This window comes from Pseudorasbora parva, chromosome 11 (genome assembly GCF_024679245.1).
Source record: "Pseudorasbora parva isolate DD20220531a chromosome 11, ASM2467924v1, whole genome shotgun sequence".
NCBI lineage: Eukaryota > Metazoa > Chordata > Actinopteri > Cypriniformes > Gobionidae > Pseudorasbora > Pseudorasbora parva.
Window position 1 is genome coordinate 15,344,562 of NC_090182.1, and position 19,291 is coordinate 15,363,852.

The 19,291-nt window shown below is 35.6% G+C and overlaps 1 protein-coding gene across 1 annotated transcript in view; it reads left to right on the forward strand.

Annotated features, from left to right (window-relative positions):
- Window positions 1-657: 657 nt before the first annotated feature.
- LOC137092772 (A disintegrin and metalloproteinase with thrombospondin motifs 2-like) overlaps window positions 658-19,291 on the forward strand; it is a 262,031-nt gene continuing 243,397 nt past the window's right edge. The window contains exons 1-2 of the mRNA XM_067457208.1: window positions 658-795; window positions 1,071-1,199. Of these exons, the coding sequence (XP_067313309.1) occupies window positions 1,108-1,199 (92 nt within the window). The 5' untranslated portion in view covers window positions 658-795; window positions 1,071-1,107. The remainder of the gene's footprint in view (window positions 796-1,070; window positions 1,200-19,291) is intronic.

Genomic DNA, 19,291 nt, shown 5'->3' on the forward strand with positions numbered 1-19,291 from the left:
GTAAACAGGATTACAACTGTTTAGTGCATTTTAAACGTTTAGAACAGTACATTGCTGTCAAGGCAAAACATTTCATAGTCATTTTCAAGTTATAAATAATTTTCATTCATATAGGCTGAACTTGTTGGCATAGCAACGTGATACTTCCTGCCTGTGTGTCCTACGAAGGACGTCTCGTTTAATTCTGATTGAGGACACTCCGTATACTGCATCCTACACAGGACGTGTCCTCCGGAGGACGCAGCCTTCGAAATTTAACGAAATGAGACACTGCTACTGTTTAGTACATTTTAAGGTATACAACTGATATGAAGGTACAAAATTGTTCCCCATAAAAGGTAGGCTACAGTAACCTTAAGTGATAGACAACTCCCTCTTAATTACATTTGCAAGTGGACTAACATTCAATCTCTATGAACCAACAACATGTCCTAATGCTGGTATTGTGATATTTATAAAAACAAAAACCTTAGTAAATGTTTTATAGACAATATAATCAATTTATTTTCAAACAAAATGGCTTGAATTCCGATGCAAATGTATGTTGATAAATTACTGTTGTTGCTGCATGGGCGATTGGTTGCTGTGTTAACTATTAGGCATAGCAACAAGAAACTGATTGGTTGCAGCCAGTTGAGGCCTAGAATTTTCCGTCAGCACGGCTCACCTCAGCAGATATGACTGCAACAAGGACATTATATTTTTTTTTTGGCTGTTTATCGACATAAAGTGTTGAAATTAATGAAGGGTTGAATTTAGAAGACGAAAGAATATATGAGAAGATGAAAATTGAAGGTGAGTTTTAACTATTTATGCTTAACATTACATTTAGTAGCTGAAAATACAAAGGTTTCAAGTGACCCAACGTAAAAATTAACGTAACGTTACCCAATGATGTTAGCCAGTTGTTACACTTTTTAATATTGTTAAAGCAATGAATGAGTTTAATATTCATTTATCGTGGTACATATATTTTGCTCTCAGCTGTCCCAAGTTATATTAAATGGTATCTCTTAGGCATAGCAACAATATTCTTTTGCTGCGTCCGTTACTGAATTTTTTTTAAACAGAAAGGAGAGCGGGAAACAGTTGACCAGCACTACCACAATGGCGTTTGGCCTCTTCATCGTCGGAAGAACTGTTAAAGTTCATAGAAGCTGGACTGGAACTATCAGAAGAAGAAAAGAGGAAATTCAAAGGTGAGATTTTGTTTATAATGTGTATAAAACTGTAAGGGGTGTAATGGTTCTCTGTTAAAGGGATAGTTCACCCAAAAATGAAAATGTGATGTTTATCTGCTTACGTTACTACCCCCAGTGCATCCAAGATGTAGGTTAGGTGTATGGAAGCAAATAATTTACATAATTATTTGAAATGTAACAGCCACTGAATACTTAGTTTTGAAATATCTTATTTTGAAAAACATTTATCTTGAATTTATTCACCCTGAATTCACCCTTTTGAAATTATTTTACTTTGGAAACCATTTGAATTTACCTCTCAAAACCTGAATATCTATGAATATTTTTCAATGCTCACAAATTCAGATGCAATAAATAAATAAATAAACTAAAATAAATAAATAAATAAATAAACAAAAATAAATTCTAAAAAACAGAATTTCAGATAAAACAGATTCAGGTTGATCAAATTTGATTCAAATTCATATCTCAAATTTCAAGTTAATATTATTCAAAGAAGACAGTCTAATTCGACTGCTCATATTCAGATAGAAAAATTCAAGATATATATTCACATGGTAACATCCAGGATACCCAGGACAGGAAAACAGTTGAGCACCTATCAGAGCACGATGACCTGTCTGTCAAATTGTCTGTGAAATTGATGTCATTAATGACTCACCCTAATGTTCCTCAACCGTAAGACCTCCTTTCATCTTCAGAACACAGTTTGAGTCATTTTATATTTAGTCCGAGAGCGTATCTCCGAGAGCGTCCGAGAGCGTAAGTGTATGCACACTATATTGTCCATGTCCAGAAAGGGAATAAACACATCATCATAGTCGTATGACTTCAGAAGACTTGGAATGCAACATGAGTTAATACTTTAATACAGTTTTTTGTTCAGTTTTTGCAATAAATACATGTGACTGTACATTTATTTGCCTGTTACGTGTTTTATAATGTTGAGAGTTGGTAGGTTTAGGGTAGGAGTGGCTATAAATATTCATTCTGTAAGATCAGGTTGGCACGTGTATGTTTACGCAAAGTCATGATGTCATATTGCGCATCTGGAATGGAGAAAAAATATTACCTCTTAGCACCTCTGGTGGACGTTTCACCCAAAAAGTGCAGGTTAACGTACCTGCCTACATAATTCCGGTGTTGCAAAAATGTAGGCAGAGTCAGGTATTTCCAATGAGCCTGGGTTGACTAAAACATAATCATTAGTCCATTTTTTATTTTTATTTTATTTACAGTGAACCCAGTTGTGTAAACCCAACTCAGACTATGTCAAAAACGTCCCTCCTGTGTACCAGAGGGTGTGACGAGACCCTTATCTCATGAGACGAGACACAAGATCAGGCTCACAAAAACTAGACGAAACAGGATTTTTACACATCAAGAAATCCTCAATGACAAAATACATGACTAGAAAAAATGTTTGCAGGTGATTTCCTCCCAATCTAAAATAAATGCTGGAAAATTGTAACAATGATATGAGTCCTTAGATGTTACTTGATGTTACAATATACTTAGTCCCAATTATAAGAGTCCCCAAGGATAGAAGGAATGGGCGGATATTTAGGAACAACTTGGCATTTCTGACTAGTCGTCAGCCATCTTGGATTGGATGTTTTCTTAAAAGGAATGATACAGTTTTTTCTCTTTTACAACAACTCTCTTCTAATGTTTGAACCAGTAAAGGACAAATTTGTGTTTTATCTCTGTATTCCAGAATAAAGACAGGTACAGGAGAAATTCAAAAGGGTGCAAAGAGTAGTTGTCCATTTTAAGCAAACACTGGTGAAACACTGATGAAACATAAATGCTACTACCCCAGTGGCTATAGTGTGTCTTTTTTGAAAAGTTTGGAATGGATCCAAAGTAGAGAAAATTATCTTGAGTTTGCTGTATCAGTTCAAATACACAAATAAAAAGACATTATAACATTTCAGAATAATTTGATGATTCATACTAAGGTGATATTTTCATTGCTGCATAAGAAACATTTTGACCCATAAATAATAAATATTAATGTGGTTTTATAATAACATACAGTATACACAAAAAAGTACATTAAAAAGGAAAAATCTCAAAACTTTGAAAGCAATGCAGTGACAACTTTACAAAAGCTGTATGACAAGTGAAATATAGGCTATACTATAATCAGTGTTAGAATTCCAATAACACAATATATGCAGCACATCTGTAATAGACATTAATTGTACTTTGTTTGTGTGTGTGTGATCATGCAGTGTGTAATGTTTGTTTGGTGTCATCAATTATTGATGAATCTTTGCCTGCCTTTGAAATGTGAGAAAATCAGATCTGAGATGAGTAGCTGAACAGGATTTAAATATTCAGTAAGGTGCCAAAGCTTTCTTACCTGCTGTTATCACACACCTAGGCTTACCCCACTTGTTTCTATGGAAACGCCTGAGGGAAGAAAAGAAGATTCAAGGACAAGTATGTTTGTAAACTAGAACATCAGGTCACCTTTGTGTACACAAGCACACATGCGCACTCACATAAAGCCAAGTATTCATCCTTGTCAAGGTCAGATCATATAGCAATAGTCAATCAAGTAATTTATCTAGTAATTTAGAAGACATGCTCTTCATTTCATCTCAAGCATTTCCATTTTTTTCTGTTGTTGTTGTTGTTGTTGTAGTAAATAATTAATGTATTAATTTCGACTCAGAACTTAACACTGTAGTGTTCTGCAGAATTCACATGAAGAGACTGGGACTGACTAGGTTTAGTGTCAAAACATGTATTGTTTTCATAAATTTTTATTTTATGGCCCTAAAATTTCAATATTATATATTTTTTTTGTTATAGTTTTGGGTAAACAAATTAACATAATAAGATGTGTTTATGGGATGCATGAACAGGTAAAGAGTTTGGGGTCTGTAATATATATATATATTTTTCCAGCTAAGATTAATTAAATTAATCTAAAATGAAGACAGTAAAACTTGTTACAACATTTTTTTGGACACAAATTATCCTTTTGACTTTTCAAAACAAAAATAAGAAAAATGTTTCTTGAGCTCCACACTATTTCTGAAGGATCCCTTTAATGATGCTGAAAAGGAATTAATTAATTATATATATATATATATATATATATATATATATATATATATATATATATATATATATATATATATATATATATATATATATATATATAATTGCACTAATATTTCATCAAATAAATGAAAAACTTGTTTCATCAACATTTCAACCCGCCCCCCAACACACACACACACACACACACACACACACACACACACACACACACACACACACACACACACACACACACACACACACACACACACACACACACACACACACACACACACACACACACACACACACACACACACACACACACACACACACACACACACACACACACACACACACACACACACACACACACACACACACACACTATTTTGCTCCTTTAAACAACAATTCCCAATTCCAAGAGGTTTGTAACTTTATTATTTTATTATTTTAAGTATTAATTTGTTTTCTTATAGTTTATATTGTACTTACACCCCTTAATCATTGCTTTATTTACAATTTACAATTAAGGCTTCTTGATTATTATTATTATTTTTTACTGGTACTGTAAATGACGTCATTTTGGTAACACATACATAAGACTTTCTCTAAATCCTCTAAAGACAGCACAGCAAATGTGGTAAATCTTTCACAAACAGAGACTATTTTTCTGATTTTCTGTTTTTAGAGCCTAGTAATGTCACAAAGAGAGCTGTGATTCACAAGACAGCTGTCTCAGTGATATTAAGTCAGGTAGTAAGGGCATATTGCTATTGTTTACAAAGAAGATGGTAACAGTAAATGAAAGTAAATAATTCCACACAATAAATTAATGCAGTGAAGGTAGATATTAAAATTTGCAAAATGTAAATGATAAAATAATTTTAAAAAGCAATGGAAATCAGTTTTGTTGATTATTGCAATTTTATAAAAATCATCAATTTACTTTTTAATAATACTATACAATTTTTTATCATAATATTAATGTTTTTGTTTGTCAAAATATACAGTTTTATTATTAATGTAACCTTTCCATTTTTGTTTTTTGTTTTTTTTGTTGTTGCTGTTATTCACAATTGTTATACTGTTTAAACTTATCACAACGTGATCCTGTGCTCTGGTATTAAGGGGACTGTTTTTATAAGAGTAATGATTAAGAAAAATAAGGACCATATATTTTTTTAAAGGGAACCTATTTTGCCCTTTTTTAAAGTCTTGCTCTGTGCTCTGATTGGTCAGCTGGTAGGCTATAGCGTTTTGCGATTGATTAGCCGATTTGAGTATTTTTCAGAAATGTCACATCCCTTAAATTATAGTATAAGAGTGTATGCTGCCCTTACAGTAAATGTGACAATATATACGTTTTTGTCTGAACAATATGTGACAATATATTTATTGAAAGGTGTGTTCGACACTGGCTGCCGCAGGATGTAACCGATCGGCGAGAGTAGCCGCGTGCAGGCGGGGATTAGCTGCAAACGGAGATTTGAAGTCGGACAGTTTCTGCTTCCTATAGCGATGCTTGTGCTGTTAAAATAATATTACACAGATGAAGTGAAATAAATGCAATATTTGTCAAATACACAGATGTTTCAGAAGATATTTTCATTCAGTACTGCTCAATACTGCATCTGTTTGTACAAGAATAAAGTTTAACATATAAGCCTACAATATCAATGAAGTGGGGTTTATGTTTTTAATCAGTTTTATTTTGATAAACATGACAATATAATATTGGGACTACAAAGGTTTTAGAATATCATAGACTATAAAACATATGGAGATGCGACTTCATTCTCTTCCACTGAAGTTATTTGAAGCCTTTGGAGGTCTGAATGACACTGACATCTTGTGCAGCTTTGGGATCGAGTCTGTGCAGTAGTGATCTCCGGTAATAACATTTTTGAATTTCAGAATTGTCCAAATATTTATTACTTCACTGCTTCAAGGGTCATCACTTACTTACCCTCAAGTTGTTTCAAACCTGTATACATTTCTTTATGTTGAACTTGTGTTGAACACATAGGACGATTCATTCCTACCATGGAAGTCAATGGTGCCCACAAAGCAGTTCAATTTTCTTCAAAATATCTTCCTTTGTGTTTTTTTTTTCTTTGAGATCAAAAGAACTCCTACAGGTTTGGAAAATCATGAGGGTGAGTAGTATTTTTGGGTGAACTATCCCTTTAAACTGCACCAAATAGGCTACTAAAGATTTCTTTAAAAATAAATCAAATGATCAAATGTAAAATAATCAAATGTGTTCTGATGCAAGTTCACATACTTGATCTCATGTATCCTTATGGTTTATTGTTGAATGTCAAGATGTCATTGTTGAAATAATCAGTTCATGACTTCTTCTTTATTTGTGTCCTTGAAGTCCCTGATGCAATTGTTTTTGTATTTATTGGGTGTCATGAGGGTGTCCCTTATTTTACTACACTGAAGGTGGCAACCCTAATGGTTAGCCCTTGCTGAGAATGGATTTTTCTGGTGCCTCTTTTGTCCTTCTTTTCCTTGCCCTTTTGCACAGATGCCATCCCCCTTTTCGATCATGATCTTTAGGAGAGATTGCTTATTAAAAGGGTACTAGTGTGTGAGCGGTGCACACGCTGGGCCTCGTTTCCAATGTTCGGAGTCTGGCCTTGTCCACACGAATATGCTTTTGTTTGAAAACATATTTTTTTCTCTTCTTTTTGGCCTTCTGTCCACACTGAGACTGAGTTTTTGTCGTGCAAAAACAGAGCTTTTTGAAAACAGTGTTTGCGCATTGTTGTGTGGACTGTGAAAATGGAGGTATTTGAAAACGATGACGCATGTTTAGTCATGTGACACATATTGAACTAATATAATATGTATATTTATACCGATATTGTGCCTGTTGCTATGCTTGTGCATGTGCTATCCACTCTCACACTGTTGCTAAAGATGTCACTTTGTTCACTCTTCATATATCAGTCCTGAAAAGATGACTTGCAATTGCTGTCCTGCTGCAAAGCATTAGAGCAGTTGTGTTTTAGACCAAACATGGTTTAATATCATATATTTAATAATATGTGTCAAATACAAGTGGGAACCTCCCGCGGTGCCTCTTGAAGCCAACACATTGACTGGCCACTAGAGACAGGCTCCAAAGAGGAGTCAAATCTGTATCTCACCCATGTTAAAATGCCTAAATTTACAGCAGGATTTTTTTACAGCCTGGTACAAAAAGTGGTTTTTGGTGTATATATAGATAATTTTACCCTTTATAACAAATGTGAGGGGTGAATTTTTTTTAAAAACACATCTGTTTAAATTATATTAAGCCTTAAAGATATGCATAATCAAGGGCAAATAAAACACACTTTAACCACTTGAGTGACAGGTGGATTGTCACTATGCTTGAGCTAGATGTGTGTGGTTTCAGCAGGCACCGTAGCTCCACACACGTTCTGCCCTTTTTCAGTTATCCGGGAGTGATTCACGGTGACGCGCTGCCAAGATGGCAATGGCCAGCTTTAGGTTTCAAAAATGCTTTTCAGAAACCTACGGGTGATGTCACGAGACTACATCCATATTTTTTGTTACATTTTATGGTGAAAATTTTTTCTTAGTCTTTTCTTCCTGTGACAGGGCCATCCCAGACATAAACTAAACAAGTTTACTTTAAATTAAAAGAAAATTAAATATAATTGGGCCTGCATACATTTTGTGTAACAAAATAATAACCAGGATGGAAAATAATTACCAGGGTGGGAAATACACCGACATACATGCCCGAAATACACCGGGACTCTTATTTTGAAATGTGTATGCTTTATTATTGCAGGCTGTATCACGATTTATGTTTTCCACCCCAAAAATATAAGACGGCTATAAAATGATTGGTAACACTTTACAATAGGCTACAGGTGCTCTAATATGCATTAATTCATGCTTAACTAATGCACAGATAATCATGAGTTAATGTATTACTAATGGTGAACTAACCCATTTATTAATGATTACTGCATCAGCAACTAACGAAGATTCTACATGTTGTGGTAATTAACACATTAATTTACATGATTACTTAATCTATGAATCATGTTGAATCTTCATTAGTTGCTGATACAGTAATCATTAATAAATGGGTTAGCTCACCATTAGTAATACATTAACTCACGATTATCTGTGCATTAATTAAGCATGAATTAATGTATATTAGTGCACCCTTATTGTAAATTGTTACCACATTATCTTTAAGTCACAGGGATTGTTTATTAGAACACATTCTCCAAAATGAATTTTTCTATTTTAAGTCGCAAATGCAAGTGAAATGGTCGCACTCTCGAGCCCTGCTGAGTGCAACCTGGACGTGTCGGTAAATTGTGAAATATTTTGCAAAGTAAAAAGATCTTGGCAGTATAGCATGAGAACTTTATTATGTCTTCCGTCTGTATCATGATCTTTTGTGAGGTTTTAAGGCATGCGCAGTGGTGAATTAAGTGTGAATTTAGTGTCAACGTGAACACTTTTTGAAAGAGAGAGATTTCTGAAACGTAAACACCATTAATAGCCCCCCCCCCCCCATTCCAGCTCTCTGGTTCTGTTTCTTTTGCTCATAAACTATATTCAGCCACACACATACACAGCTTGAGAATTTATTGAGCTTGAAATGACAGGAGGGAAAGATGAATTGGGGTTATTTAGGGTAATCTAGTCAGCTAATATATCAGGGTTAAGACCAGGCGATGATTTTGCTAACACCTCCTCCGTATTTATTTTTATGGGAGAACATTTTGAAACAGCCAAATTGATAATTTGGTTGTTAAAATACACTTTTAAACTGATCAGATGGTGTGTTAATTTAATTAGTGCAATTAAATCCATTATAAACTAGCAGATTTGATTGTACCATGGATTTTATATTAATATATTTGAATATATATTCACTATTGCTAATGTAAACTTTTCTGCTGTAACACAGTGTTAACTAAACACTCTGTTTTTATATTAAACAATAAGGCATGAGATTGTTTTGCGACAGAATCCACCTATCATTTTGATCTAATTGTTCATTGTTAGTTCATGTTGGTGGTTAGTTCACCCAAAAATGAAACTGATGTCATTAATGACTCGTCATTCCACACCCGTAAGACCTCTGTTCATCTTCAGAACACAGTTTAAGATATTTTATATTTAGTCCGAGATCATATGCAAGTGTGCACACTATACTGTCCATGTCCAGAAATATACAACATCATCAGAGTAGTCCATATGTGACTTAAGTTAGTTAATTAGAATCTCTTGAAGCATCGAAAATAGAGTTTGATCCAAAAATAACAAAATCTATGACTTTATTCAGCATTGTCTTCTCTTCCCTGTTTGTTGTCAATCCTCAAATAAAGATTCAAACGGTCATGAATCAGCGGATTGATTCATGATTTGGATCGCCAGTGTCACGTGATATTGGACACTGGCGATCCGAATCATGAATCAATCCGCTGATTCATGACCGTTTGAATCTTTATTTGAGGATTGAAAACAAACATGGAATAGAAGACAATTACCTTTCTGGACATGGAGAGTATAGTGTGTGTACACTTCCATATAATCTCAGACTAAATACAAAATATCTTAAACTGTGTTCCGACGATGAACGTAGGTCTTACGGGTGTGGAACAACATTAGGGTGAGTCATTAATGACATCAATTGTATTTTTGGGTGAACTAACCCTTTAATGTTAACAAATGAGACCTTAACATGTTACCAGTAAAACAAACAATATTGGCACCGTATGTGCTTTTGCAGGGGTGTTTATCATTTTATTACTTTGGAAATGCATTTCTGTGTTAGTGTCAATACCATTAGATGACATAAGTGTTTTTTCTTTACTAGCACATTAAATCTTTGTATTTTTTCTTTACTTCACATGTGATTGCACTATAGTGTCATTTTTAATTCACACATTCACTGTCTAAAAACAAACACCCTTTTTTTTATCACCTTTTATCTTACTGCATTTTTTTCTTCTAAATATAATAAATTCCAGTTTGAATGTTTCAACAATTCGAGGCTAGTTGTGTTGAAGTGTTGAAGCTGTAATTTATGGCATGCTGTGTTGCTTTGAGGAACATCTAGACCCTGTGGCCTTCGGCGTTCCGCAGATGTTTACAGCTGCTGCTGCTGCTGCTGTTGCTGCTGTGTGTCTGTCTCTATCAAGAGACCCAGGCATTGAAACAGAGGCATGGTGCTGTTTCCCTTTTACTCACATTCTGTGTTTGTCTGGAATCTTGGTTCTGGCGCAGCCCTGAGCACATGGAAATACTCAGCTGCTGATACAGCGCATATGGGATCCAGGCAGTTTGGCCTAACACATGATCAACATGTTATTGGAGATGGGAGAAGTCAGACACAGAAAGTTGACACAGAAAAGAAAATAATTATGAGGTTTTCAACTCATGAAGACAGATTGATAATGGTGAGGGTGGTGGAGTTAGATATAAATAAAATGTTTTTGTTTTTGTTTTGTTGCAAAACCATCTGGTATTGATGCACATTTTTTAAAAACAGGGTACAATACATTCATTACTTGTTTGGACATTATTTGTTAACTTATTTGATTAATTAATTTATTAACTGTGGTATCTTTTCAGGATTCTTTGATGAAAAGAAAGTTCAGAACATCATTTTCTTGTAGCAATGTAAAAAACATTACTTTTTCTATTGATTTTATGCATCCTTGCTGAATAACTATTTGTATGTATGTATATGTATCTCAAAAGAAAACTTTTGTGCAATATTTGCTATATCTATATCTATATTTCTACTTGACTCATTCTATTTCTGCTAATTTTCTGATTGTGGCCCACTCCCCTTAGCCCTGACTTAGACAGCCACTGTCAGAGAGACAGGGATTTCACAAGACTAAATTCATACAATAAATCTGTAGTTTTAAACCTTTGATAATGTTAGCTAAACTTTGATATAGACAGATATTAAGCATATGTGTACTTGAAGGCTGTAAAATTGTCCCATCATTTACTCACTCTCAAGCCATCCTAGGTGTATGATTTTCAGACTTATGGATACGGTGGTACACAAATCTAGTTCCGGCAGAAGAGTGAACTCTGACTCGAGGAGTAGCGTATATGAGCTTAGGTCAGAGTACTTTTTTTTGTTGTTGAAAAGTTCTTGCTTTAGTTTGCTTTGTTTTGCTCTAATTATTATCTAAATATTATTTGTTTTGCTCTAATTATTATCTAAATATTATTTGCAAATATTTTACAATTATTTAAAGACACACTATGTAGTGTTGTTTTGCAGTAAAATATAAAAAAATCACTAGGCCAGAGTTATATATTTTGTTCAGTTGAGTTCTTACAATATCCCGGACGTCTGAGGGAGTCGCCTGTCCATTGCATCTGTGTTACCCTCGTTTTCCGGTTTTTCAGCTGCTGAGCGAACACAGTAACATTAGAACATAATTTTCAACATTTTAAATGTATCTAATATGATAAACAGAGCTGTGTTACCTCATACTCCTGACTTGCAAAACCGAAATGGGGGACTGTGTCCCGTCATAATAAAAGTCCCGCTGCTCGCGAGGCATATGTTGCGCAACAATTGCTCCAGCGGCCTTGCTCAGCTCGTCAACACTCGGACCTGCTCTGCTTCATAGTACAGTAACGTTAATAATCACGGCTGTGAGGTGAAGACCACATGTCCCAAGATGCTGCGCTCAAACTTGGCGTCATCAAACTACGCCTGTTTTGAATAGGCGCTCTCTAGCTGATGGCAAAGTTAGTGTAGCTTCAATTCCCAACTATAATTCGAATTCCCTTCAATGTTCGGTTTCTATAGGCTTTATCAAAAATTGGTCCCCTCCAATGTACAAGACACAGTTACGACCTTGGTATGGATTACTTTTATGATGGATGAATGTGCTTTTTGGAACTTCAAAAACTCTATTCTCTTATTATAAAGCTTGGAAGAGCCAGGATATTTTAAATATAACTCTGATTGTGTTTGGCTGAAAGAAGAAAGTCATGTACACCCAGGATGGCTTGAGAGTGAGTAAATTATGGGATCATTTTCATTTTTAGTTGAACTATCTCTTTGAAGTAGTTAGTCAACTGGGCATGTTTTCTGTTGCTCAAGATGTTTCAGCACACATCCAAGTAGATTCATCATTTGGGAACTGATTGTGGAGACGAAGCCAGTTGGATCAGTGGTGAAACAGAAAAACATGTCTAGCTGACTAGACTAACATCCAGCCTGACCTGGATAACTCTGTAGACTGTTACTTTAATAATGTGACAGAAACATTCTTGTTTATAGTGATTGTTGAGGCAAAAGAAACTGTCGTATTGCATATGTATGTTATTGTTTTGGACCTTCATGAAGGTATTCCATAGCTTTTTGTTGAATTACACAAATAGTGTTTGTTTCCCAGAGTGCCCTTATGGGGTGAAAAACTGGAACTGAAATTCGAATTTGTCAACGAAGGCTTTTTTGAATTGAGGAGCTCTTTAGGTGGACACTGAGTAAACAAAAGCAAAGGATACTAAACAGACACAGAAAAAAGTAGAATTTCATGTACAAAGAAGACAAACATTTCTGACCGCTACCAGTTTGTATTCTTAAGTCATGTGTTCTTGCTCTATTTCTGTTTAACCAAGGCCCTGCTGTCAGTTTTAGTTTTAGGACTGAGGTTGTGGCAAGTTTATATATATCATTTTATTATAATCTGGTTTGTCTGTAAAAATCATTTTGAACATTCAAGCAATGGACAAAAGATAAAAGAATAAAAAATAAAATATGAACCACCACAATGACAAAAACCTTCAGAACTTTTTTATTTATTAAAATATTATTTGAATTAATTAGTTAAAAATGATTGTTAAATTATTTCATGTTGTACATCAGGGTTGTCTACCATTCAAAACTGAATTGAAAATCTATAATTATGACTATTATTATGATTAGACTTGCAATTCAGTAATTTCCACTTTCTGCCATTCCAATTCATCTTCCTGTGGAGTGTGACCATGTTTGGGATTTTGACCAACACTTGCGGACTGAACTATGATGTGGTGTCAAGGTCAGGTCAAGCCCTATTTCAGACAGAACAATCAATCCTGTTCACAAAATGTGTATAAATAGTATGAGTGTGCAATGTCGTGGAATATATACGCCAAAACTCATATTGGCGTGTCTATGCCACGCTGTTTTTCGCGTGCATATGATACACACTTTATGCCGTATTATACATACGAACCCCCCACTCCACTACCCTAAACCTACCCAAGAGCGTGTCATATATATGCCATAAAGTGCGTATCATATGCACGCCAAAATGAGTTTTGGCGTATACATTCCACAACATTGCACACTCTTACTATTTATACGCATTTATGTGTGATCGGGTTGAGCTGACAGCTTCAGTTTATTGCATCTGTTTGACCAGTACATTTCATATACAAACTAAAATCCCAATGTAAAGCTAAATACACCCCTGTGCTTTCTTCATTTAATACTTGTTTGGTTTAGATTATGTGGGGAAGAAATCATTCCGATTGAGATGAGATCTTCATTTGCCTGAACTGAATTATTAAAACAAGCTAACAACATCATTAACATAGAGTTGATGAAATAGAGGTGAGAGAAAAGGTGAAAGAAAGGGAGAGAGAGAGAGAGAGAGAGAGAGAGAGAGAGAGAGAGAGAGAGAGAGAGAGAGAGAGAGAGAGAGAGAGAGAGAGAGAGAGAGAGAGAGAGAGAGAGAGAGAATGCGTGCCAGAGTTTGTTTGTACAGACATTGATCCACAGCCTCCTGGGTCTGTGGCTGCCGTTTACCAATTTGTGTCTTCCCTTTTTCTCAGCACAGCTCGGCGGGAACAAACAGTCATGCTCGCCAACACTAGACCACACGTTGCTCAGCAACAGCACACTGGTCGAAGGGAGGGTGGATAGGGGTGGTGTGACAGGATAGAGATTCGTGAAGAGGGAATCAAGGCCTTTATTAGCCCTGAGTACAGATCCCTGACCCAGAACTCTGCACTCTTCATGACCCTCATAACAGCAATGAAGACATTACAAAGTTTTTTCTAATGGTCTTAATTTAAAGATGCATCATGGTTATGTACTTATTAGGGTGGTCAAAGTTTATATTTATTTGATTTTAACTGTTTTTTTGTTAAACTACATCGAACAGCTACAGCTAGAGTACAATAATAATTTGCACACACAGAAATGGAATGCCTGTTGAGCAGGTTTTAATTTATAAAACAAACCCAGATGTGATGTCTAAAGGGATAGTTCCACCAAAAATGAAAATTATCCCATTATTTACTCACCCTCAAACCATCAGGTATATATGACATTCTTCTTTCGGACGAATACAATCAGAGTTATAGTAAAATATGTCCTGGTTAAACCAAACTTTATAATGGCAGTGAATGGCAGCCCAAAAAACGTGCATCCGTCCATTATAAAAGTAATCCACAAGGCTCTGGGAGGTTAATAAAGGCACTCTGAAGCGAAGCCATGCAGGTTTGTTAGAAAAATATCCATATTTAAAATGTTATAAAGTAAAATATTTAGCTTCTGCCAGACCGCCTTTTAACGTATGGAAAAACTTGTGACGCATGACGAGAACTGCGAGGGGTGTTACACTTTCTTCGTAAATTAAATACAGAAAGCAGTCTGGCAACCTCAAAGTATTCATCAGAAACCTTTTTACGAGAATATGCTCAAAATATCTATGAATTTTTCTTATGAGCTTAAACCATGCCACAGTGCAGATGAAGCCATCCAAAGAAAATTATTTAGCATTTTGGGAAAAACGGCATGTCTGAAAAGTCATTAGAAAAGTCTGAAAATTGGATTTAAAATACAATATTAGTATTCAACCAAATAAAAACAGTTTAATAATAATAATAATAATAATAATAATAATAATAATAATAATAATAATAATAATATTCTTCAGTTAATGAGTTAATAAAATTTAAATCTATTAGCCTTGTGCTTGACATTTTTTTGTTCTTTTTGTGCTTGACTTTTTCGTTTGGTCACATGCTGTCAAGGACTAGGAAATTATTTTAAATGTTCATCTAAATGTGTTTTTTCGTCATTTTTTATGCACATTTTTTAAAGGGGGGGTGAAATGCTGTTTCATGCATACTGATCTTTTTACACTGTTAAAGACTTGGAATCCCATACTAAACATAGACAAAGTTTCAAAAGTTAAGGTGGACGTTTGATGGGAGTATTTCTTTGTCAAAAATACTACTTCCGGTTAGTCATAAGTTTGGGCAAGTTTTTTGAGATCATGCGTCCCCATTGACGTTAGTGGGGGCGGAATTTCCTTGTATGGGCCTTACGGACAATTCTACCGGAAGCGCGTGAGAGAGAGAGAGGGAGAGAGAGAGAGGGAGAGAGCGAAAGCAACAGGCTATGCCCATCAAAGCGCTGGTTTGTAGATTGCTGGACAGGTGACAATTACACATAATGTCACCAAAAAAGTGCGTTTTTGGTTGCCAGACCAAGACAGTCTTGCACAGATTCTCCAAAACCCCGCGTTAAGGCAACAGTGGATGTAATTTGCTTTTCCGGATCAGCAACTGAGTTGCGCGAATGTTTATATCTGTTCGCTGCATTTCGGTGCCGACTGTTTCACAAGGCCCAGCTCGACGCCGCATTTTCCCAATCGCCTAATGCTGAAGGATGGAGCAGTCCCAACGTTAGAAGGGTGAGTGAGACTGCTTCAAATGTCTCTACACAAACCACGCGTAAACACACAAACACACGTGCACAACTGCACTTCCCACATGTACACCTTCAAAGACAAAAATACGACGATATAATTCAAGTATAAATATGTAAATAACACAAGCCGCTAAGCATATTATATAGTTAGTGTATAACTTGTAACTTACCACATACAGACGTCCTGCTCTAGTCGTTTTTGCTGCTGCTCCTGTTCAACTTCAGCCTCTGGGTCTGATTCCGGATCATAGATGTATGGCTGTATCTGATTAAAAGCCATATTTTTATTTTGAATAAAGTTTTTTTCCCGCTGTTAGGGATGACGGACTCGACTCAACACTACAGCGCTGCTGTACACGTCATTATTTAGCTCCGCTCACACGACACGCCCCCACCCGCTCGGCTTTTTTCGGAAAGACTCGGAACAGCGCATCTTTCTTATATAATTATTAAAAAAATAAAGACTTTTCGGAGATATGCAGGATGCAATGCTACTCTATAGGTACTCAAGATTGACATGACACTGACTGAAACTGAGTGTTTCACCCCCCCTTTAAGTATTCAAAGTACACAACACCTGTGTATTTAAAAGTCCTTTTAGGGGATGCACATCTTCTATGCAGCTGGCACAATTGTTTATTACTGGCAGGTAGTATAAAAGCCTTTTTGCCTGTGTTTTGGGTTTATGTTAGTAAGTTGTACATTTTCCAGGGAGTATTGATGATAGTGACAACAGTGCATACAAAAGAAAAAAAAGGTTGTAGTAAGAAAGGAAGACATTTAAAATCAAGGAAGATACAAGCATTCAGGGCCATCCTTAGGGCAGTGCAACCAATGCAACCTGACCAGGCCCCGTGCTTGAGGGTGCCCCGCGGCGAACGGACTGAAGGGGGATGGGGTCACGAACCATGCTTGGGACGTCCCTGGAAGCAGTGACAGTGATGGCAGAGAGGAAGAATATGCCATAGATTGTTGATGAAGTCAGGGATTTTGGGTACATTATCCTATGCCAGTTAGGAAAATGTGATCCATACTGCAACCAGAGGTCAGGAACGATGCCACTGCCTTTTGGCCTCAGTACACTAACAAGCAAAAATGCAAATGAATACTAGGCAGGTCAAAATTGAGTTACATGTTAAAAGTTTGGGCTACACTGAAAGAGTTGTTGATTTTCACTTGTGCTACAATCATTGCTTTGAAATTCCAAGAAAGAATCAATTTTTAATGCTTTTTGAGCACCAAGACATCGTTTCTCTACTTTCCAGGCAATGAAATTGCATCTGAAATTGTTTCAAGTTCTTTACAGTTTCAAATGCAATGTATAAATTATATATAGTAAGACATTTAATGCTTTTTAAAGTGTTTTTGAAACAATAAGACATTTTTACTGCTACAGACAGTGAAAATGCATTTGAATGTGTGTGAATAAATGACAAAACCCTAAAAAAGGTCAAAGGTCAGATTTGGTAAACTGATTTTGGAAAATTACTTTAGTATTAAATATATGTAAAATATAATATCATTACATTTTTCTATCTGTAAGTTCATAATTAGTAGAGGGTTCAGAAGCGGCTATTTAAGTAAAATTAGCATATTTCTGTTAGTAAAATAAGAGTTTGGGTATATTTATTTATGGAATATTTATTTCCTACTATTTGTAGTCTATTTTATGTAACGGTACTTCATAGAATAATTTATTATACTCTTTAGAGAGAGTACAAACCACGATTTGTCCAAGAACAGCATCCAAGATAATGTTTTTGAGTTTTAATAGATTCCAGACTTGTAGTCATCCAGATGTTTTCAGAATATCAAATGAATTTTAATCACAGTAAAATATGATCTGTGTTTAGATGATTTTCGGTGTGAGGTGTAAATTTCAAATTTGATTCTTGTTTTGATTATGTATGCATGTGCGAGTAAATGGATTTCTAAAAGAGACAGAAACACAGAAATAAATTACATTCAGACATTACGGACAGATAGTTGGATATGCTTTTGTGACAATCTCCAGCTTGAAGCGTTGACACTTTTGTCATATACTTTTGGTTGAACATTCTGTTTCTCTCCCAGTACATTTTTAAAATGATTTGAATTACAGCCCACCTGCTTGGTTATTAATTGGCAATATATCATGTGAGGCTTTCCACCAAAACAATCTGTAAATAACAAAGGATGCTTTTATCCTCATTCAGAATAATTCAGCCCTAAATACTCCAGCCGTTCCTAACCATTCCCTGCATGGTTTACCGGATATGGCAAACATATGCTGAAGGCTGTCTGTGTAAGGTTTACCTCAGTCCCTGGACGAATAAAATAGAAGGATTATTGGATTAGGAAGGAGAGAGGGATGAGGAGATTGCTTTTTCCTCTTCACGCCATTTCATTTTATATTATTGTGTATTTTCAATTAAAGCAATGCAGTCATTGATTAAAAGATCTCGTAGACATAAAGCTAGACGTGACGTGTCACTTTTTACATTCATTATATTTTGAGACTGAGTTAAGTTTTTAAATAAAAAGAAAATATATAATATATATTGCATCATATGTTTTCCAGACAAAATCAACAGCATGCGTGATTGTAGATTGTTTTTCTGGACAAAATACTTCTTGACCTATAAAAGGAAACTGCATCCACGTCCATGTTTTTATTACACAAACCTCACTGGATCACAGATTCTTCACATATGCAAGCCTCGAAACTGCTCAACAATAGCATGCTGCGAAAATTGTATTGCTTTCTTTTGTTTTCTTTTTTTTCTTTTGTGGTGCCGGTTTTCGTGTGGCTTCACTTTTAAGGCTGATATGAGAGCTCTTTGCCAGACATAAGAATGTGATCACATGTTCCAAACAAGCTAAAACAGCATTCTCAAAGGCCTTGAAGCTCCCAGTTCCTCAACCCTTCCAGCCACAAGATCATAGCCTCTCCATACAGCAGGAAATATAAAAGTGCACTTTTTTTTACAACACCTACAGTCTCTTAGGGCTTCTATTTGAATGACGCTTCTTAAAGTCAAGCCATATGTGTGCTTAACTCTTACGTGTGCAGGAGACCCTTGTCACCCAGCTGGAATGCCTTTTAAATGGATAGTAAAACCTAGACTCTTGGCAAGGATTTCAGTGCTATACACGTGTTGAAATAATAGGTAGGCTCTGAAATGTTGGCTTTGTGAAAGATAGGTAAAATCCGGTTAATGCATTAAAGAGTCATGGATAGTGCAGTATTAATGGTATGTTCCAAAATGACACAGCTCAAAGGGAACACTTGATGGCTGGGACTGGACCTGGACAG